The 22386-nt window shown below is 50.5% G+C and overlaps 1 protein-coding gene across 1 annotated transcript; it reads right to left on the minus strand.

Annotated features, from left to right (window-relative positions):
- Positions 1 to 263: 263 nt before the first annotated feature.
- On the minus strand, positions 264 to 22240 carry LOC143647753 (glucose-6-phosphate exchanger SLC37A1-like). Its single transcript, XM_077117511.1, has 9 exons — positions 22233 to 22240; positions 21930 to 21991; positions 21385 to 21470; positions 20020 to 20068; positions 18803 to 18876; positions 14576 to 14654; positions 4413 to 4510; positions 1088 to 1152; positions 264 to 633 (listed from the first exon to the last, which is right to left on the minus strand). The coding sequence occupies exons 1-9, from the start codon at positions 22238 to 22240 to the stop codon at positions 618 to 620; spliced, it is 537 nt and encodes a 178-aa protein (XP_076973626.1). The 3' UTR covers positions 264 to 617.
- Between the last annotated feature and the right edge of the window lie 146 nt (positions 22241 to 22386).

Raw genomic sequence — 22386 nt, forward strand, 5'->3', positions numbered from 1 at the left:
TGTCGTGGTTCCCGATCCAGCTGTCGGGGTCTCCTGCACCATCTGAGAGGCTGACGCTGTTGTTTGCTTGCTGACCCCATCCTCTCTGCCGGCAGGAGTTCCCACCCGTGTCCCGATGTCTGCTCTTCACGTGCCACAGCCAGGCTCCCCAGCAATGGCAGGCACGCATGCCATTCCCATCCCAGCTGGCATGGCGGGCACGCGGCTCCCACATCCCGTCACTAAGATCCCTGAGAGCGACGGCACCTTCACCTCCAGCCCAGGCTGCACGGGCCGCCCCTCGTGCTATCTAAGCCACAGGATGAAAACCCGTCTGCGAGGAGGACGAGGAGGAGGAGAGGGAGGGGGGAAGGCACTTGTTGCTGATTCAGCCGGTTTTCCCGGCTCGGTGAAGCCGGGGGAGGGCAGGGGGTCTCAGCCCCCTTCCCTCCGCTGCTCTGCAGCGCTGCGTCCAGCTGAAAAGAGCCCAGGACTCGTCAGGCGGGCGCTGGCGTCTTCTCCAGGGGCGTGCGCAGTGCAAAAGGAGATAGCGTGTTGCAGCCCAGGATCCTTTATTCAAACTTCCCCTCAAAAGACAGCGTGCAGCCAGGCCGGCCGGCTCCCTGCAACTGAGGCAGTCAGTGCTCCTTGGACCTGGAAGCCATGGACAGATGGCAGCCGGTCAGGCCAGGCGCGCAGAGCCCGGGGCCCAGGGCTGCTGTCCCGGGGTGGGGGGTGAGGAGGATGGGTGGAGAAGGGCGTGTGCTAACCCCAGCCTCCTGGTGGCCAGGGAGGGGAGAGAAAAGACAGAGGGGGCCAGAAGCAGGGCACAGGGGGCAGTGGCGGTGGGGGCGGGTGCTGCAGCTCAGAGAGGCCTAAGGAGGCCATGTCCCCTCTGGTTCCCTCATTCCTATTTTAAGGAGCAATTACCACGGCGCTCTATACACTTGGGGGAGCTGTCTTAAAAGGGGAAAGGAGAGTGAAGGAATTGGGCAATAGTGACTTTTCTTTTTCTGTCTTAAGAAAAGGCGCCTGTGAGAGGCAGATGAGCCGGACGACACGTCAGGGCTCTGGTGGTGCGAGGGGGGATGGGGCTGTGCGGACTTACAGAGCTTGGTCCCCTGTTGCTGGCCCCGTACAGCTCAGCTCCCTGTTAATGAGGCGGGTCAGACACTGCACACAAACAAAGAAAAGCCCGTTACTGCCCCAGGACCCTGGGCAAGCAGGCGTCCCAGCACCTCCAGGGTGCAGAGGAGGTGGGGGCCTGGGGTGCTGCCACAGATGGCAGGAGAAGCCAGAGTTTGCAGGGCCAGGACCAAGCGCGTGTGGGCATAGCCACCAGGCATGTGCTTGGCCTGGACGGCACACCCTCAACATGCCACAGGGCCACCGGGGCTGCCAGCCATTGGCGCCGGGGACGAGGGAGGGGAGCAGACCCCACAGCCAGCTCCCCAGGTGCATCCTCCGGGACGTGCTGAGTCCCTGAGAGTCCCAGATTCAGACTCGGAATGAGGCCAACCTGGCCCATGTTAGGAAAAGAAACCAGAAGAGAACGCTGACCAGCCAGGAGAAATCCGCTATGTTTGGTCATTATATCTGGAAAGACCAACTCGAGCTCCTGCTGGTAGGCATTCCTGAGCCTCCCTAGCTATTCCTCCAGCCTTAGGGAACAACCTGCTGTCCGCACGGACACCACTGGACCTCAGGTCTCATTCCTCTCCCAGAGCCAGTCTGGCCTCCTCTTGGTTTACAACTTGCCTGCTAGGTCTTTTACATTCTTCCACTCTTCCCCTCTCGATTTTTATGCAGTAACTTTTTCTCCTACGTGACGGAGTCGGGGTATTTTTAAAGCCAACCTGACAAATTCTGCTTTAGTAGGTGTGGTGAGTCCATTTATAATTGTGACTTCTGATAAGCTTTCACTGTGAGTTTTCACCCATGTTATTTTGTACTTTGTAGTTACCCAGTTTTTTCCAAGCTGCTGCTACTGTTTTGCCTCCCTTACATTCTCTTGGTTGAATGAGTCTTTTTTACTCCCTTCCACTGGCCTGGAAGTCAAACACTTTATTTCTACTGACAACAATGAAAGGACTGAAGGATACCTCAACTGTTTGTCCCACTTGTGCCTTATAATGTGACTAGCTAGTCATTTAGTTCCTTCTTTTCATGTAGCTTAGATTTTAATATGAAGAGCTGCTACTTCAACTCAAGGGTCAGCAAACTTTTCCTGTAACAGTCCAGACCATGAACACTTCAGGTTTGGCAGGCCATATGGTCTCTGCTGCATATTCTTCTTTCTTTCTTTTTGTCCCCCCACAACTCTTTAAAAATGTAGAATACCTTCTGAGGTCATACAAAAACATACCAAGGCCAGATTTGGCTCACACACAACAGTTTGCCAACTCCTGTTGAATGCAGTCAATACTTACTTAGATCTTTATGAATATTGCTTTTTTCCTCACATTTCTTCTTGCATCTCAGACTTTCTTTCCAAGTTTAATTTTCTTCTTCTTTCAATACACCTTTTTGCAATTTTTACCATGAGGTTTCTTTGGTTTAAAATGTTACGATTTCACCTTCACTCTTAGAAGTAAGTTTAGCTAGGTATAGAATTCTAAATTGTTTCCTTAAACTAAGAAACTTTATGCCTTTCATGTATCCTGGAGAATTCCCAGCCATTTTCTCTTTACATATTGCCTCTAGACAAGTCTCTCTATTCTCTTCCTCTGGCAATACCTACCAGGCAATATTGGACCATTTCATTTGTTCCTCCATTTCATATTTAATCTCTCTTTAATATTTCCCATTTGTTTGCTATTTGTGCTGCATTCTGAAGACTTTCTTTATATCCACATTCTACTTCAAAAATTCTCTCTAGCTGTATATAATTTACTTTTTAAACTTCTCCATTGAGGGTTTTTCATCTTAAAGACCATGTTTTTTCATTTCTAGATCTTCTATTTGATTGTTTTCCAAACCTGCTGTGTTTCTTATAGTGTCTTATTCTTTTCACGTTAATTCAGTTCCTTATTTTATAGCTTTAAGAAATGCCAAATATATTTATTTTTACAGTTTATCTGCCATTTATTGTGTCTCGTCCCATTCATTCACAGTGGACTATTTCCCCATATCTCATAATTTTGGATTATGAATCCATCATCAGCCGGTGTGAGTTGTGGGGATTCTATGCATTTTGTCTCTTGTTCTCCATGGGCATAAGCCACCCCGCCAAACCCTTGATTCCTGAGACTGGTAACTGTTCCACAGCCCACCCCAGACTGCTTTATTATCAGCATGTGTACTAGTTTTATATTGCCCCTACATTTTTGGCTCCTTCTTGTGAGTTCAGCTATGCATTTAAGAGGATATTCAATATATACATCATGCTGTTTTTCTGAAGTAGTGGGATTTTCAGAGCCTTTAAACAGACAAAATGATAGAAATTTCCTGCTACTTAGCGGAAATACATCTGAGGACTTGACTAAAAACCTTAGTCATTTTGAAAACAAATGGGCTGAGGAACAGACTTTGTAACCCTATTAAATTTATCAGTTGAAAATTGGCATTTGGTTCTGTATTCAATGGGGGAGCCACATTTTAGGACTCCTTGGAATTAAAAAATAAAACTTTCATTTACTTGTACGATTGATATTTCTAAATTCTCAACTCACTTTTACTGGGATCAATATCAATTATTTTTCTGGTAACAAGAGAGGAGCGACAGGGCTTTGGGTTTGGGAACTCTGTGCAGCATGAAGGCGTGCAAGGATGCACACACCATACCTGCCTCCAGCGGTGTGTGCTTGTGTGGCTGTGCTGTACATCTACTCTGTCCTGGAGGAAGCCTGAGGTCTCAGTGCAGGAAGGGACAGAAATCAGGAGCCCAGGGAACAGGTGGGCAGGAAAGGCAGCAGTACTAGGCCTGCACTGGCAGCCTCTCTGATCCCTTCTCTCCCACCCCCTTGGGTGGAAGGGAGTCAGGATGCTTCTCTGTTCTGAGTGCCTGGTGGGAGGTAACTACCAGGACGATGGCAGGCTCCACTTAGAGGCCAGGCATGGTACATCGTCTCTGATAGTTTCCACTACAATTCTGCCACTGATACCATTACTACATTCATCTAAAAATGTGGACACTGCAGAACAGAGAGGCTGAGGGAGCTGCCCGAGCCAAGAACACATGTTAGCTGACCAGCCAGGATTCAAAGCCACACCCTTGGCCTCTACAGATACAGAGCAACAGACTCTGCTTCTGTTTCTGTCATCTGTTTTTAACCAGATAAAGGTAAAAAGCAAATAGTTAGGGAGGGGCTACCTGTTGAACAGGGCAGAGAACCAAAGCTCCCTGTGGACTCCCAGAGTCCACAGGGGAATGTCTAGTCAGTAACTACTGAATTGCTCATGAAATGCTGCTGGGAATAAAAGAGATGACCTACCAATAAGGCACAGGCGTCCGCAAACATCAGCATGTAAAACACATTGTTCCATCCGGAGGGGGAGATGAGCCCAGCCAACAGGGGGCCCAACGCGGCTCCTGAAACATGCAAAGGGACACAGGGTGTGTTTAAGGAACACTACTTAAAATAGCCAAGCCCAAGAGATATATAAAAGATGCTCAATACCTCACTCATAATTTTTAAAAAATTCAAATAATAGAACCACATTCTCACCTATCAGTCCCATAAGAGAATAAAAGGTTAATAATTCTCAGCTTTAGTGAATGTATAATTGGCACAACCTTTTTCTGAAATTACATCTAAAATTGTATCTTTTTTTTTTTTTTTTTTTTTTTTTTTTTGGCTTTTAAAAAGGAAATTTATTAAGTTACAAGTTTACAGTTCTTAGGTCATAAAAATGTTCAAACTAAGGCATCCAGAGACAGATATCTTGACTCAAGAAAGGCCGATGTCGGTCACATGGGAAGGCACATGGCTGGCTTCTGCTGGTCCTTGTTCCTGGTGCTGTTGCTTCCAGTTTCTGATGCCACTGGCTTCCTCTCTAAGTGTCAGTGGGCCTTCACTTAGCTCCTCCAGAAACAACTCTGGGTTCTGGCTTGCTTGGCATCTCATGGGAAGGCACATGGTGACATCAGCTGGGCTCTGCATCTCCAAACATCTCTCTCTAGCCATCTACTCTCTCTTCCAGCTCTCTGCTGGCACTTCCAAATATCTCCAAATGTCTGGTTCTGCATTGGCTCTGAAGTTTTCTCCAAAATGTCTCCCTTTTTAAAGGGCTTTCAGTAAACTAATCAAGACCCACCTTGAATGTGCAGAGTCACATCTCCATCTAATCGAAAGGTCACACTCACAATTGAGTGGGTCAACCTCCATGGAAACAATCTAATCAAAGGTTTCCATCCTATAATATTGAATCAGGATTAAACAATCATGGCTTTTCTAGGGTACACAGTACTTTCAATCCAGCACACAGGCCAAATCTATGGATAAAATTGTATCTTGACATTAAAAATGTTCATTCTTTGAATAAAGGAATGTCATTATTGCAGGGTGCTGAAAATAGATGGTAATTAATATTTTAAAATGTCACCTTATGTGTGAGACTAAAGCAAAAAATGTTTATTTGTTTCAAAATTTATATTTTGACTAGAGCATTTCCTAATATAACTTCTGTAGATAGTTTGATTAAACGCCATAAGTACTTGGAATCTCAGGTAGGACATGAGATTTTGTTGGTTTGTCCAGAGTGATGCCCCGATGAATCCCAGAGTGATCTGATCAGTGAGTGGAAAAGTATTTGCAAGCCCCCTTCAGGGAATGGTGAGAGAAGGGAGAAATTCAACTTCCCCAAGTCGAATTCTTGATATTCTCACAAGCAGTGTGGACAACCAAAGCTACAGGCTGAGCCCCTAGTCTTGGGGTTTGTTCATATGAAACTTAACCCCACAACAGATAGGTCAAGTCTACTTAAAATTTAGGCCTAAGAGTCACCCCCAAGAGAGCCTCTTTTGTTGCTCAGATGTGGCCTCTCCCTCCAGTCAGCATGATGAGCAGTCTCACCACCCTCCCCCGCTCTGCGTGGGACATGACTCCCAGGGGTGTGGACCTTCCTGGAAACATGGGACAGAGATCCTGGAATGAGCTGAGACTCAGCATCAAGGGACTGAGAAAAACCCTAGAATGAGCTGAGAATTAACATCACGGGACTGAGAGAACCTTCTCGACCAAAAGGGGGAAGAGTGAAATGAGACTAAGTATTAATGGCTGAGAGATTCCAAACAGAGTTGAGAGGTTATCCTGGAGGTTATTCTTATGCATTAAGTAGATATCACCTTGTTGTTATTAAGATGTAATGGAGAGGCTGGAGGGAACTGCCTGAAAATGTAGAGCTGTGTTCCAGTAGCCATGTTTCTTGATGATGATTGAACAGTGATATAGCTTTCACAATGTGACTCTGTGAATGTGAAAACCTTGTGTCTGATGTTCCTTTTATCTACCATATCAACAAAAGAGTAGAACATATGGAATAAAAATAAATAATAGGGGGAACAAATGTTAAAATAAATTTAGTTTGAAATGCTAGTGGTAAATGAAAGCGAGGGGCTTTTCTTTCTCTATTATCATTTTATTTCTTTTTCTGTTGTCTTTTTATTTCTTTTTCTAAATCAATGCAAATATTCTAAGGAATGATGAATATGCAACTGTGATGATATTAAGAATTACTGATTGTATATGTAGAATGGAATGATATCTTATTGTTTTGGTTGTTGTCAATTTTTTTTAATTAATAAAAAAATGTTCATTCTTTGGACCCAACAATCCCATTTTTGAAAACATTTACTGTAATGAAATTCTCAGCAAATCCAATGTGCAATATTGGATGCCATAAGAAATATTATTGGGATAACTGTTAAAATTTTGAAAGGGTCTGTAGATACCAATTCTGACTGTAATAATTGCACCATGGCTATATCAGAGAATTCCTTGGACTTAAGAAATACATTCTGAAGAAGTTAGGGGTAAAGGGGCAGTATATATCCATTCTACTCTTAAGCCATTCATGAAGAAATATGCCTGTGCATATACATAAGTATACTTGTCTAAATAGGAGAGAGGGAGGAATGATAAAGCAAATATAGGAAAATGTCTGGGAACTTTTCATACTATTTTTGTGACTTTTCTGTAAGTATAAAATTATGTCAAAGTAATTTTTTAAACCTTTAAAAAACAAAAAAAGCTCAATATCCTCAAAAATGCCCATAGTTGGCCATTAGAGAAATGCAAATCAAAACCACAATGAGATATCATCTCACACCCACCAGAATGGCCATTATCAACAAAACAGAAAATGACAAGTGCTGGAGAGGATGTGGTGAAAGAGGCACATTTATCCACTGTTGGTGGGAATGTCAAATGGTGCAACCACTGTGGAAGGCAGTTTGGCGGTTCCTCAAAAAGCTGAATATAGAATTGCCATACGACCCAGAAATACCATTGCTGGGTACCTACTCAAGGGACTTAAGGGCAAAAACACAAACGGACATTTGCACACCAATGTTTATAGCAGCGTTATTTACAATTGCAAAGAGATGGAAACAGCCAAAATGTCCATCAACAGACGAGTGGCTAAACAAACTGTGGTATATACATACGATGGAATATTATGCAGCTTTAAGACAGGAAAAACTTATGAAGCATGTAATAACATGGATGGACCTAGAGAACATTATGCTGAGTGAGTCTAGCCAAAAACTAAAGGACAAATACTGTATGGTCCCACTGATGTGAACGGACATTCAAGAATAAACTTGGAATATGTCATTGGTAACAGAGTCCAGCAGGAGTTAGAAACAGGGTAAGATAATGGGTAATTGGAGCTGAAGGGATACAGACTGTGCAACAGGACTAGATACAAAAACTCAAAAATGGACAGCACAATAATACCTAAGCGTAAAGTAATCATGTTAAAACACTGAATGAAGCTGCATCTGAGCTATAGGTTTTTTTTTTTTTACTACTATTATTACTTTTATTTTTTTCTCTATATTAACATTCTATATCTTTTTCTGTTGTGTTGCTAGTTCTTCTAAACCGATGCAAATGTACTAAGAAACGATGATCATGCATCTATGTGATGATGTTAAGAATTACTGATTGCATATGTAGAATGGTATGATTTCTAAATGTTGGGTTAATTTCTTTTTTTCCGTTAATAAAAAAAAAATGCCCATAGTTATCTATACAAGAATGCTCTTTATAGCAGTCTTGTTACTGATTTTCCTATCGGGGGCTGGAATGCATTATGCTTCATCTGTAGGATGGTTTATTGTTTTGGTGGATGCAAGAAGTTTGGGTAAGAAGTTTGAAGAGTTTATAACTTTTAAAGGAGATTTAATCTCCGAAAGATAGCTTAGGGTCTTTCATACTGTATACTAACCACTTTTGTTTCAAATTTTCACAAAGCGTGCTTACTTTTATAATCTGAGAAATAACTTCCTAGATTTTTAATGTCTCAGAAGAACTTTCAGGTAACATGGTAGCTAGTTCATGTGTGTTTATCTCTATACCTCCCAAACCCTACAAAATGGACTATATTGAATCTAAAAACAGAATTATGAACCCACAAACAAAAGAAAGTGCAGATGAGAGAAGGCACACATTCTAGAGGAGGGCAGTATGGACTCCAGTGCTTCCTGTCGCTTGGAGGGAGATGGCGCAGGGAACCTTACTCAGAGCCAGGCCCACTGGGTTCAGGGCAGGGGGAGTTGAAGGGGATGGGTTGGAGGCAGGTGAGTGCCAGGAAAAAGGGGTGTGGCAGAGAGTCTTTTATAGTAAACTCTTATCCACGTCCCCTCCATCTCTTCCACCTTCCAGGCTCTCCTCCTCAACCTCACAAACCCAGTGACCACCCTAGCAGACTCTGGGCTTGGGGACACCCAAGTCCTGTTCTGAGCAGGAGTGAACCACCTGGCTGAGAACAGGGATCCAGTGAAAGACACAAGCATGTGGTAAGCCTCCCCAACAATGATAAGAATGCTGGGGGTCCACAGCCCCAGGCAGGCTTCCTTCTGTATCCCAGTCAGATCCCACCACTGGGAAGGCCAGCAGGTCACATATCCTCCCATGTAGATAGGGATTTAAATAAGTATTTAATGACTTGTCCTTGGACATAATGATATGAAACAATGGCCAAGATTCACTCTTAACAAATCGAGGGAAGAGGGGAAGAAAATTACAAGCAAATTTTAGTACCATCAGAGATGACAGAAAATTAGGTTAAACCAGATGAGACTCCTATTTTTTGTACTTGCATACCAGTTAAATATTGGCAATTACATAGGATTTGTCCTAATACACGCTGCAACCAAGAAATGATAATTTCTGCCCTAAAGGGGCAGAAAAACATTAATAAACATTCCAAGATGACAGTGGCAGTTCAGTACTCAATACATAGGCTAGAAATAAAATCATGGCAACCTCTGAGAAAGCAATAAAAAAAACAGAGATGAACAAGAAGGGATAAAAGAGAAAGAAAAGAAAATGAAGGATTTATCCAGAAAGTCTAACAATTAACAAAGAAAAAATAGAGCAAAACTTCTAGGAATGAAAGGTATGTGTTTACAGTGTGATCAGCCCAGAATGAGTATGGTCAAAGGATAATGGATGAACAAAGATTTCTGGGGACACAAAAAAAAGGCCTAAAAGATTTCCAACAGAAGGGAAAAAAGGTCACAAATGAAGTAAGAATGACAATGGACTTCTCAGTCATGCAATGGAAGCTGGAAGACACTGGAATTCTGAAGGGGAAGGATCTTCACCATATAAGCCCACACACAGACACAATGTCCCACGTGAGAAAGCACAGTGCAGACCCCACAGGCTTGCAAGCTCTCAACACCTCCATGAAGGAAACTACCAGAACATGTTTTCCACCAGAGGAGTATTCATGGGATGTTCATTAAACAAGAGGCACAAGATGGCAGGGGCACAAGATGGCAAGAGATGGCAGGAATTGGTAGGATGGGGTGGCAAGATGTTCTTGGGCAAGGTTGGCACCATGAGGAGAGCACAGAACCTGGCATGGACCGAGGCCAGAGGTCAGCAGCATGGGGCGTTCGGAAGGATGGAGTAGGGAGAGGAGCCTGGTGGTGATGGTGGTGTGGGTGGGGACGGCTGTAAGAGAAACTGAACAAAAGAAGAAATAAGGCATCTGCCAACTCAGGATAATAGAGGACATAAGACAAAAGGTTCTTTCAGGAGCGGACAGTGTTAGGAGAGCCAGCATAACTGACAAGAGTGAAGGAAGGGGGATTAGGAGGCCTAGAAGAGCTGAGCCCCATCTTCCTTAACAGGGAGACCGCAGATAATGCCAAACACTGATGAACCTAGAAATATGCAATTATGTAGTGAGGGCAGAGGAAACAGTGAAAAGTGCCTGCTTCTAGAAAGTGGGGAGGGGGGGCAGGGGGGAGTTGAGGAGGTACGAAGGAGGGAGTTTCATTTTTCATTTTAACAAGACTGTATTGCTATCTGGCTTCTAAAGCTACATGTAGGGTTCACTTTAATAAAACAAAAATTAAGATTCAGGGACATATTTAACTGCTCTTCCTGAAAGGCACAGAAATGGCAAGCTTTGCATCACCCCAGGATGCAATTCCAAGCACTGTAGTTGCACCAAACTCATTAACATGTGTTACTGGAACCACGGGGCAATCTGTGATTTGTGAGAAGGCGATACTTAAAACTAGTCAAGCTTTGCCACCATCTAAACAACAGTTAATGGGTACAACACTCATTAGCTATTATTGGGATAAATTTAGTAATTATTGGGATAACTAATCAATTATTAGTTCTTATTACGATAAACTCCCCGGTGAATGGAGTTTTCACATTTTCTTTGAGTTTTTATTTGCTCTGTCTAGTTGGCCAGTACTTCTGGAAATCAATAACGGCTGAAGGTGGGTGGTGGCCCCAGGAGCGTGCCGTTTCCATGGTGAGCCTCTCCTCATCTCCTACATGGCCTCACGTGAGCAGAGCAGATGCTGATGGGCAGGACGAGCCTGGGACATGAGTGTCTCCCGACTCGGACCCCTCAGAGCAAGTGCTGCAGAGATTAAGATGGTATTGTGGCTTCAGGAATGGGCAGGATTCCAGGCAGATTAATGGAAAGTCAGCGATGGGACAGTCACATTGTACCTCCTTCTGTGTGGGTGGAGAGGTGTCCCGACTCCACGGCTCAGCGGGCTAGTGGTGGGTGGTCCTGGTCCATTACAGGTACAGAATTTCCACCCTCAGCCATGTACTTCTGCTTCCCTCTCACTGGGAAAGGCTATCAAGAAAATTGTGGTTTTCAACTAATTCATAATTTCCCTCTGTTTTTACTCTCTCCTCTGCTTTAAAGTAGCAGTTGGGACTACAAGCAGAGCTCAAAATTAACTTTGAGCAGAGGGCTCCAGGGTGAGAGTCGGGCTGACTCATAGACAAAGGGGTCTGCGGAACGGAGGCAGAGAGAAGGTTGTCCAGGCTATGGGGTTCGTGGAAACCAAGCTCAACCTAGAAGCCTAGTGAGCGTCTCCAAGGGGAGCACAGTGAGCCTGGGGAAGCAGTGCTCTTGCCCCCCAGCCCCCTCAGTCAGGGTCCAGACATGTCCCCAGGCCCCAGAAGGCACCCCAAAAGGGAAAGATGACTCTTTAAACATCAGAGGGATGGCCTCTGACACCTCCAACCAATCCAAAGTCACTTCTGGACCCAACAAAATGAAGGAACCAACACCAAGGACAAAAATGAAGTTGATGTGACTTTGGCCAATAGCCAAAGGTGAAGCCCGGCCTTTGAACAGCTGTGACCTTCCTTATGTCCAACCGGAGACCACCCTGAAATGCGCCTTCTTCCTGGAGCCAGCTTCCCCTGGGATGTGAAGCCAGTGTCCAGAGCCCTGAAAACACAGCAAGAAGCTGGACATGGGGTCCCTGTGCCCAGAGAGGGTGGGCCCTGTCCCGATGAACCGCGTGGGCTGCAGAAACCCCAGGGCCTCTGACCCAGCTCCCGACCTATGACCTCAACAGCTGGACAGGAGAGCTCTGGCCTCATCCATGATTCTAGGTCTCATTCAGTATTTGCTCCCTGAATGTCTACACATCCCAGGCACAGTCCAGCAGAGGACAAAGCAGGTGAATTTGATCCTCAGAGGGCCCACTTCCAGGGGAAGAAGACAAGACAATAACAACACAAATAAGTCAACGACAGGTTATTTGGGAAGCAGGTTAAGTACAAGGTGAAAAACAGACCAGGGGAGAGAGGCCATGACTGAGGTGAGGAGGGCGCATGCATTCTACACAGCATGTCTCGGGAGGTGTCTTGGGGGCTTGGGGATATGTGAGGAAAGCCTCGACAGCCACAATGGGGCAGGGTCTGGGGTCACCCGTGCAGAGGGGACCAGGCGTGGGGACCAGGCGTCACAGAGCAGCAGGGAGGCAAGCGGTGGGAAAGCCTCCAGATCCCGCCTTAGTGAGAGCAGTGGGTGCCAGAAAAGGCTGAGCTAACACAAAGGGCCTCAGGCATAGCCACGAGAAAAGCAACAGCTTCCGCACTGAGCAAAATGGAGGTGGTAATCTCCAGGCTCCAGAGAAACCGTGTCCCCTGTGGCGAGAGGGCACCCGCAGACTGCCCCCAGGGAGTCCCCCCTCCTTTCTCATGCTGGGCCCTGGGTCCGAGAGCCTCCCCCGCCCTGGGCACCCGCGCCAGCCGGCCTCCCTGCTCTTCACTATCCCATACTCAGGAAGGGGGCAGTCCTCTCTCTCCTCTCTCTCCAGTCAACACAACAGGCAAACTCACCACCCTCCCCGTCTGCGTGGGACATGATTCCCAGGGGTGTGGACCTTCCTGGCAACGTGGGACAGAAATCCTAGAATGAGCTGGGACTCAGCATCAAGGGATTGAGAAAACCTTCTCGACCAAAAGGGGGAAGAGTGAAAAGAGACAAAGTGTCAATGGCTGAGAGATTCCAAACAGAGTTAAGAGGTTATCCTGGAGGTTATTCTTATGCATTAAATAGATACCATCTTGTTATTCAAGATGTAGTGGAGAGGCTGGAGGGAACTGCCTGAATATGTAGTGCAGTGTTCTAGTAGCCATGTCTCTCAAAGATGACTATATAATGATATAGCTTTCATTACTATGAAAGTAATATGTGACTGTGTGATTGTGAAAACCTTGTCTCTGATGCTCCTTTTACCTACCATATCAACAGATGAATAGAACATATGGAATAAAAAGAAATAATAAGGGGGAACAAATGTTAAATTTAGTTTAAAATGCTAGTGATCAATGAAAGGGAGGGGTAAGGGGTATGGTATGTATAAATTTTTTTTTCTGTTTTTGTTTTATTTCTTTTTCTGAATAGATGCAAATGTTCCAAGAAATGATCATGATGATGAATATGTAACTATATGATGATATTTTGAATTACTGATCATATATTAGAACAGAATGATCAAAACAGTAATGTTTACATTTATTTGGTATTTAAAAAACATTTTAAAAAAAGAAGGGGGCAGTGCCACCCGCACCCTGTGTCCGGAGCAGGGCAGGGCGGGGCCCTCAGGGTCTCCAGGAGCGGTGGTGTTGATGCCCCTGGGTGTCCGGCGCCCCCTCTGACCTGCAGGGAGAAGAGGCTTGCCGCGTCCGCCACCCCCCACCTGCCGGTCTCCCAGGCACGAGCTCCTCATTTTGCCCTTTCTTTACTGCAGAATATGCTTCTTCAAGAACTTTCCTGAAACCCGTAATGTTCTGAGTCTCGTAGGGACTTAGACTCATTCGTTTTCTTGTATTTTAAATGTAAACACTATCCCCCCCACCTTTCTTGAAATGGTAAACAGGCAACAGGCCAGATCCAATTGGTGGGCTGCGTGCGCCAACCCTCGCTCGTGCCGTGAGGGGAACTGTGTCCCCCAAAGACACGCTCAGGTCCCCAGCCTGGTGTCTGTGAATGTGACCTTCCCTGGTAATAGGGTCTTTGCAGATGTCGTCAGGTTCAGCTGAGGTCATGTTGGATTGGGGGGGGGGCCTCGAAACCCAATGACTGGGGTCCTCATCAGAAGAGACTCAGAGATGGGGACATAGAGCAGAGAAGGCTGTGTGACGATGGAGGCAGAGTCAGAGGGATGCATCGTCAACCCGAGCAGCACCAGGTAGGGCCAGGAGCCCCTGGAAGCCTGGAGAGGCGGGAGCGGCCCCCCCCCCCCAGAGCCTCCAGAACCAACTCTGCAACACTTGGATTCCGCACATTAAAGCCAGATAATGCATTTCCATTGTTTCAAGCCAACCACTGTAAGGAAATTCGGCGTGGAGCCCTCGGTCACCAGCACCCTGCGTTTAGGTGCAGCTTGGACCCACGTGCTCACGTGCTGAAGGAAACAGCTCTAGCCAGACCTATGCCCACAGCTCTGGCCCCCCCACCTGACCCCCTCACTCGTGGGGTCCCCTGGATGAGCATGTGCTTGTGGGGTGCTCCTCTGTGAGGAATGCTGGCGGACCCCAATGCCACCAAAGCCCCGCAGCCCTCGACACCTGCCAGTCAGACAAGATGTGGCCCTGGGTCCCCTCTGGCCACCATTGCCCCCTGCGCGCTAGACCCCGTGTACCTACGGAGCCGGTCCCATCGATGATGGCCGTCACCGTGGCCAGGGCATGCGAGCTCCCCTTCAGGCTTCTATGGGTCCCCTGGAGGAGAGGAAAGAATGGGGGGTGTTCATCTCAGCAGTGTTAGGAGTGAGGAAACCCACACCCCCCCACAGGACAGATGACCCATGCTGTGAAACGACCCAACCCGTCAGGAAAGGAAACTCCACGCCATCCCAAACTGATTGCAGAAAAGCAGTCAAAGCTTCAAGGGATTTTAATAGCCCCAAACTATCGGAAATGTCCGTCTAAGCAAATTCTCGCTAATGGAGCACGTAGGATTTTCCTCCAATAAACAGAAACATAGTCAGCACCGCTGCACTCTCCTCCCAGCTGCCCCGCACCCCATGGAATGATGAAGGATAGACTTGTACTCCCGGGTGGCAGCTGCCACCACTGCCCGCGCCCGCATTCTCCCTAACACTGAGGATCCTTCGGGGACACAAGGCAGAGACCCCTGCAATCTCTAAAATAAACAGCCACCTTGGTAGCAAATGCAAGGAAGAAACTTACTTATGAGCCAGAAGTCACTAAAGGATGGAATAACAGAACCCAAACGTGCCCCAGTTCACAACATCCTGAACATTCAAGGGACAAACGGGAGTAGAAACAGTAAGAATGTGACAGTCTCAGTCTCTGGACAGATGGCAGAGTCCCCATGGACAGACAGGTGGCAAGGGGCCAGGGGTCCAGCTCCTCTGCAGGACAACAAAGAAACCAAGTACCTCCCATTTCCCTCAGTGCCACTCTACACCCTAAATCCTTTAAACTGGGCCAGTTTCCTAAGCAGAATCCTCTCAAAACCTGTAATAAATTATTTTCTTATATATTGTAAGTTAACTTGGACCAAAGCAAACCAGACTTGTTAGAGATTTAAGGTTTTAATAAAACTTTGCTTTCCTCCAATGCTACTGAAGCTGCATCCCCCTTGTGCCTTCCTGGATGTCTGCCCTCAGTGCCAGCCCTGGCCGTGGCACGACCCCCTTCCCACGATTGTCTCCCCAGCCCCTAGCACAAGATCCTCTCCGGCGAGCCCATCTCTTGCTCCTGCCTCTCCCCACTCCACGGGTCAGGGCTGGGTAAGGCCTGGCCACTCCATGACACCCCGCCACTGGGGTGCAAAGGGCACAGGCATTACTGCAGGGCCGAGAGAACGAGGGTGGTTAGCTGGTCGGAAGAGGTCAAGGCCTTGGAAGGAAGAGCCTGGGGTGTGGCTGCTCCCAGCAGCAGGTGGATCCCTCCTGGGAAACACTGAGGCCCAGGGAAGCAAAGGCCAGCTGAGGGGATGTGCTGACACGCACCCAGAAGAGCAGGGCTGGGGGTGGGGAGTGGGGGCTGGGGGTCCCGAGGGAGGGGATGTGCCCGGCAGCCCGCTGACCCAGGCTCAAAGGCCTGAAGACGTACAGGCCAGCCTGAGGCCCTGCACTCTTTGGCACCCAGCAGAGCCTCGTGTGGTGGGGAACTCATAGCTTGTCAGTTAATTATTGCATCCTCAAGGGGCCATAGGATGGGCCAAGAGAAACTTTCCCAAATCCTGGGAAAATCAGGCCAAGGGGAGAAAAGCAGGCAGCCATCTCTGAGGACGGGCCAGCAGGAGGGAAGGGCCTGCCAGACCCAGGCAGAATGCTTCCAGGAATCTCGTGGCGGGCATGAGGGGAGATGAAGAGGAGAAGGAAAAGGGAGGTTTGACTTCTTTGTAGGAGAAAAGGAAAAGGAGAATGAGTGAGCAGAGCTGCAAGCTCAGCCATCCAAGTCTGCGGATGAAAGGCAGGGCGGCTGGGGGGGGGTGGGGAGAGAGACCCATGTTGGGAGCACCCCTCTGCTGACCAGGCCAGGGGGTGCTGTTACAAAGCCACAGAATGAAGGTGGAAAGCACAAGCACAAACTGAGGACGATAAAAGGAAAAAGTAAACCAGGAAAAATAGTGCCTGGAAGTCTAAAAATCATACAAATGAACTAAAGCTGGCAAAAAGAAGGCTATGTGCATGCATTTACATAAAATATAAATACACATCCGTTCGTAGACCACAGAAAAGCACACACAACACAGAGCAAAACCGACCCAGAATCCCACTGGGATTCTGAACAGAAGTGAAAGTCCCTTGCCTGCCCTCCAATTCCGGTAGGGCAGGCCACCGGTAATTGCTTCCAGAACCTTCTATGCCCCTACACACAGGAGCACATGCACACTAGGACACACTCCTGGGAGGCATTTTAGGGGTGTGCTGAGCACACAGGTGGCCTGTGCTTCAGGCTGAGGGTATGGAGGAGACAGACGAGTGGGGGGCGGCTGGACCCCCAAGACCTCCTGCCTGTGCCGCCTCTTCTGACCCGCAGGAAAAACCTGCGGTTCTCTCGGGGATGACGGTGGTCCTGAGGCTGCACGCAGCATGCAGGGGCCCTCTGCTGCCCTGGGGCCTGGGGTCCGGGGAGAGGACAGGCTGGGGGGCCGTGGGGGGAGGCACGCAGGGGCAGGGCGGCTCTGGCTCTCAAGTAGGAGAGGAGGTGGAGAGGCTGCCTTGCCAGGGCTCCGGAAGGCAGTCTGGAGATGCGCAGGGAGGAGACGCCCATGGGTCTGCACAGCCACTTTTTGCTTTAAATAAACTTCTAACGTTAAAACAGCTTGAAGCTGACAGACAAGATGCAATGACAGCACAGAGGGGCTCTGTGCTGGGCCCCATCTCCTGCTGCTGACCTCACCGGCTCCATTCCTGGCAGAGAATGAGCCAATAGGGGTATGGTCTTGATATCACCGAAAATCCGTATTTTAATGGACTTCCTTAGTTTCTTAATGTCCCCTTTCTGCCCCGGGGTCCCCTCCAGAGTCCCACATGACATTTCGTCATCACACCTCCTTGGGCTCTGCTTGGCTGTGTTTCTCAGACTTTCCTTGCACTTGATGAATGACTGGAGAGCTTTATTTTTTTTAGGTGCATGGTCTGGGAATTGAACCCAGGTCTCCTGCATGGGGCCCGCGCACCTGACTGGAGAGTTGTGAGGATGGGTTGGGGACTTTGTAAAATGCCCTCCTTTGGGGGCGGGCCACGGTGGCTCAGCAGGCAGAGTTCTCACCTGCCATGCCGGAGACCCAGGTTCAATTCCTGGTGCCTGTCCATGCAGGAGGGGAAAAAAAAAGCTCTCCTTTGGGTCTGTCGGCTTTTCTGTCATGTTTTGACCGGGACAATGGAGTGTATGGTCGGGAGAGCACAGAGGGTGGTCCCTTCTCACCACATCCTGCCCAGGGCCTCACTCTCGATGGCTTCTCACTGTGACACTGACCTTGGTGGCCCTGGCCGAGGGGTGTTGGGAGGCTTCTCCTGTGTGGAGTGAGCCCCCCATTCTATCCCATCTGAAAGGACATCACCACATGGAGCCCCACTTTACAGGAGGGAAGCTAGTGCCCCTCCTGCAGAGGCAGTATCTCTACAAATTATTTGGAATTCTCCTGCCTGGGAAGTTGTCTCCCCCACACTCCCCACCCCATTTACTGATAGAAACCCCCTTTTAAAGCAGATTTTGTATTTTGTGCAGTGCTCCTTCCCAAAATCCATCTGAGACTCACACATGAAATGAAAACACCCTGCCTCCTCTGGGCCAGAAATCCAATGTTCCCTAATGCCACCCGCTCCCCACAAAGCACAGGGAGCTTCCTGCTGCCAGTGGCCCCCATCCTGTGCCCTGCCTGCCCACTGCACTGTCTTCTTTTTTGGAAAGTGGCCGTTCAAGGCAGGGGCCCCGTCGGGCTCCTCTCTGCAGCCCCCAGACACCAGGTGCCCAGCGCGCTGCAGGCCATCAGAGTGGGCTGTGCAAGGAGAAGAGGACAGGCTTCCCGGTGCTGTGGTCCTTGGAAGGCTCGGGGACACACAGACACACCCCACAGGCTCAGACAGGAGCTCGCAGGGATAAGGACCAGAGCTGGGGCAGGCTGGCCTCAGGCAGGCCACATGTCCCCCCGGCCCCTCCTCTGGAGCACAGAGGCGCCGTCCTCCCTTACTCATATCAGAAATCTCTTACAGGCATGGGTGAGGGCTCTGTGCACAAAAGGTGCCAATGAACATGACTTCCAGGGACACAGACACCCTCGGAGGGCAGAGGGGCAGCGGGTGAAGGTTCTGGCAACATAAGGTGCTGTGAACACGGGCTGCTAGGGACACGGATCCCTAGGAGGGCAGAAGGGCAGCTCCACTCACCAGGTCGGCCGAGACGGCGGTGGTGATGAGTGCGTACGGCCCGCTCACCAGGGCCCCGCTGAGCAGCAGCATCACTGTGGGAGGCAGGGGGGAGTGAGCCGACACCCCAGGCCAAACGTGCCTCAGAGCCCTCCGGGTGCACTCTGGCCGCTGCACCCAGAGGCACATCCCAGCATGGGCAGAGTGCCCTGGGCTGTCAGGCGGGAGCGTTCTTGGGGAAGGGGGAACTGGGTACACCACAAAGGTCTTGCCTCAAAGGCTTGCCCCCTTGATGAATTCAGAAAGTCCAATGCACTTGCAAACTTGGACTATTGCCCCAGAAGGCTGGGGTTTTCCTGTGCCTCTGGGGCAGGAGGTACAGACAACTGAGAAGGAGGCAGGCCCCGGTGTGGGTAGCTCAGGGTCGGGGAGGAGCTCAGGGCTCAGTGCTGGGGGGGGGCTCAGGCCCCAGTGTGGGGAGCTCAGGCTGGTACCTGGGTGGGTGGGTGCCTGGTACCTGTGTCGGGGGGTGTGGCTCTTCCTGCGTCCAGGGCATTACCAAAGGCAGCCACGCTCCCAGCCCCAGCAGGAAGACGGCCTCTCGGCCCCGCACCCCCAGGGGAAGCAGAGCCCACAGCCCGGCCCATCGTGGCCAGGACAGGTGAGTTCATCTGTGCCATGCAGTCACTTTCCCAAACTGTCCTGGGCAGAAGCTTCTGCGACACAGAAACATCTAGGACACTCCGGGTGCTCCCTTACCCTGGCTACCTGCTTTCTGGGTGACTTCCTAGTTCTGATCCCCAGGCCCCACATCCCTTCTAGTCCCCACTGCTGCCTGTCAGGTCACAAACAACATGTAGGAAGGGTGAGAAGCACACTCAGCGAGCACTGCCTGCAGGAAGTTAAAAACAGTCCTCCACTGCCCCACAGGCACTCCCAGAATGGCAGCAGGACAGCCAGCCAGCTGGGAGGGACGGACGGGGAGACCAGCAGGCCTGGCCGCGGGGCCAGCTCCCGCTTCTGGGCCCAGCCGGGGTCCCACCCTTTGCCCAGCCCGGTCAGGGCTCAGCCACTCCCCAGGACCTGGCGTGGACGGTCCGGCAGGCCTGTCTCAAAGGGCACTGGGCCTTGAGACATGCTCCAGCTGCAGGGGCTGCAGGCCTCCTGGCTGGGTAAACTTCATGTCACCAGGCAGGGTGGGCGGGGAGGTGAAAGCAGGGGGCGGGCTGTGCACTCACCTACTGTGGCCTCGAGGCCCATTTTGCTGATGGCAGAGAATACGTAGAGCTGCAGAACGTGTAAAAACAGGGTAAAAGCATGGGTTACTGGAAAGAGCCCAAATGCTTTGCGGCAGCAGTTGGTCCTGCTCGTCATACCCCCAGTTCCGGGAGGGGCTGGCCCACACGGGGTGCCAGGGAGTCCACGCAGCGGGGAGGGGTCCCTGGTATGCTGCAACCCCCTCTTCACTGCGGGGACTCAAGCTGCCATGTCATTGGCCACCGGGTGCGTGGGGCCTTGGAGGTCCTGAGATGGAGCATGGCAAGAGGGGGCAAGGAAAGGGTCCTGCAGAGTAGGTGCCGTGTGCGAAGCCAGGATGGGTGCAAAGGTGCATGTCCAGGAGGGCGTCGTCTATCCAGAGGGAAGCAGGTACTGCATGCTGGGGCATGGGAGCCCCAGCATGCGGGAGGCTGGAGAGGTGAGGCAGTGGCAGCCTCCAGAGACCACAGGCTGTGAACCGAGCTGAAGCTGCGGGAGCTCCGGGCTGGGGCCAGTGGGAAGGAATATTTGCCGAGAGGGCCGGGGGGTGGGGGAAGGCTCTTTCCAGAGACGTTGGGGCCCAGACCAAGGTGAAATGGGGGTGGAGGGAGGACACAGACTTGGGAAGATTGGGGGGGGGTCCCTAAAATGGGTTCCATAGAAGGGAGGTGAGGGGAACCAAGGAGCTGGGGAAACCTGAGGGAGTGGGTGGTCCTGAGAGCTGAAGGGGTGGGAGAGGGACCCGGGTTCATGGAGTGGCCGATGGCAGCTCAGGGTTTTGGCTGACAGCAGGGCGCAGAAGGGCGTCGGTCCGAGGACCTGACATGGTAGGGGCCAAAGAAAAGGCCAAAGTCAGAACACACCAGTGGAAAGCAGGATTCCATGGAGAGTGGAGGTGGCAGGAGCCATTCTGGGAACCAGATATGCTGGAGCGGAGGGCCCAGCAGAGGGCAGGGGTTGGGCAGCCGCGGGTTGGGGGTGGAGGCACTGCAAGAGCCCAGCTGGGGTGCTGCTGACCAGCTGCTCTCCTGGGTGGGCAGCTCAGAGAAGCCGGGGGTGGGGTGGGGGAGGACTTGGCAGCCCATGACTGTTTTTGGGGAGATGACCCACTCCCTGTGCCTCCTGCAGAGACCTAACTCCCACACAGTCTCCAGGCTCTGAGGCCATGCACGGCCAAGATGGGGGCAGGGGGCACCTGGCTACGGAGCTCAGAATGGTTTGGGGTCGGCATCACACTGCCTGGGGAAGAACCCAGCCTGGCGCTCAGGAGCCCTCCCCGCACCACGTGCCTCCCTGGGTGGTCTCGGGGCATACCGTGACTGGGCAGCGGGAGCAGCTGGCCTTACCGTTGGGGCCGCCAGCAGCAGCATCAGGCCACAGGTGGAGGCCCTTTTTTCCAGTCGATCTGAGACCACGCCAGCCAGGACTCCACCTGCAGCAAGGTAGGGCGGGGGCAGATCTCAGCAGGTGCGCAGAGCCCCCAGGTCTGATCCCACAGAGAGGGAGAATTACAACCCCAGGACTCGTGACAGGTACCCACAGCAGGAGGCCTTCCCGCAGGCCCGCTTGGGTGGCGCAGTGGGGAGGGGCCAGGGAAGCACCTTCCCATGGAGGCAACGTGTCGTCCTGAGGGCCGGGTTTAGGCAGCCCCCGGAGAGGCCCTCGGGTGGCATTCTCCTGTGGGTGAGACTGCTCGTTTATGTTCAGTGTCAGGGCCCAGGAAGGGGGCACAAGACCCTCCCTGAGAGAAGCAGCTGCAACAGTTGGGTGTGAGCACAGATCCTAGGGACAGCTGGGGGTACCTCCCCTCTCCACAAGGCTCAAGGAGGTCATGCCCACAGTACAATAGTGCAGTTATCTGTCCTGGTACTGCACGCCACGACGAACTCACCGAAGATTCCACCCACATCGAACAGGGTGGAGAGCTCCCCGCTTTTTTGGCATCGAGGTGATCTGTGGAAACAATGACAGGCTTGCGGTGAGGAGGGGGTCTCTGGGGGTCACCACGAGCAAGGCCTGGCACTCCAGGGGCCCCGTGGAGACTTGTTCACAGGTGGGATTTAAATCAGTGGTCCTCACGAGCCAACTCGGGTATATCTCTTTAAGGAAGCAGTCAACTGCAGCTAGCAGCCCAGAAAGCCTGAAGGCTGAACACTCAGACCCCAAATCAATGACTCCTGTGGGGTCCAGTTACCGCTGCATCTTGGGAGCCGGTGGCCCTCGTGGCAGCCACGGAATCAGATGAGCTGGGGGCTGCTGGCGAAAAGTCGCCTACAGAGAAGGCCCTCCCCCCGCTCTGGAAGTAAAGTAAGTGCCATCCCATCGCAGGGTTTCAGATCTGGAAAGGC

This window comes from Tamandua tetradactyla, chromosome 10, assembly GCF_023851605.1.
Source record: "Tamandua tetradactyla isolate mTamTet1 chromosome 10, mTamTet1.pri, whole genome shotgun sequence".
Taxonomy (NCBI): Eukaryota; Metazoa; Chordata; class Mammalia; order Pilosa; family Myrmecophagidae; genus Tamandua; species Tamandua tetradactyla.

Coding starts and splice junctions, on each gene's coding strand:
- LOC143647753 (XM_077117511.1), bottom strand. Junction 20,069..21,384: donor TGCTGCTGGCGGCCCCAACG/GTAAGGCCAGCT, acceptor CACGTTCTGCAG/CTCTACGTATTCTCTGCCAT. Junction 4,511..14,575: donor CGATGGGACCGGCTCCGTAG/GTACACGGGGTC, acceptor TGCATGTTTCAG/GAGCCGCGTTGGGCCCCCTG.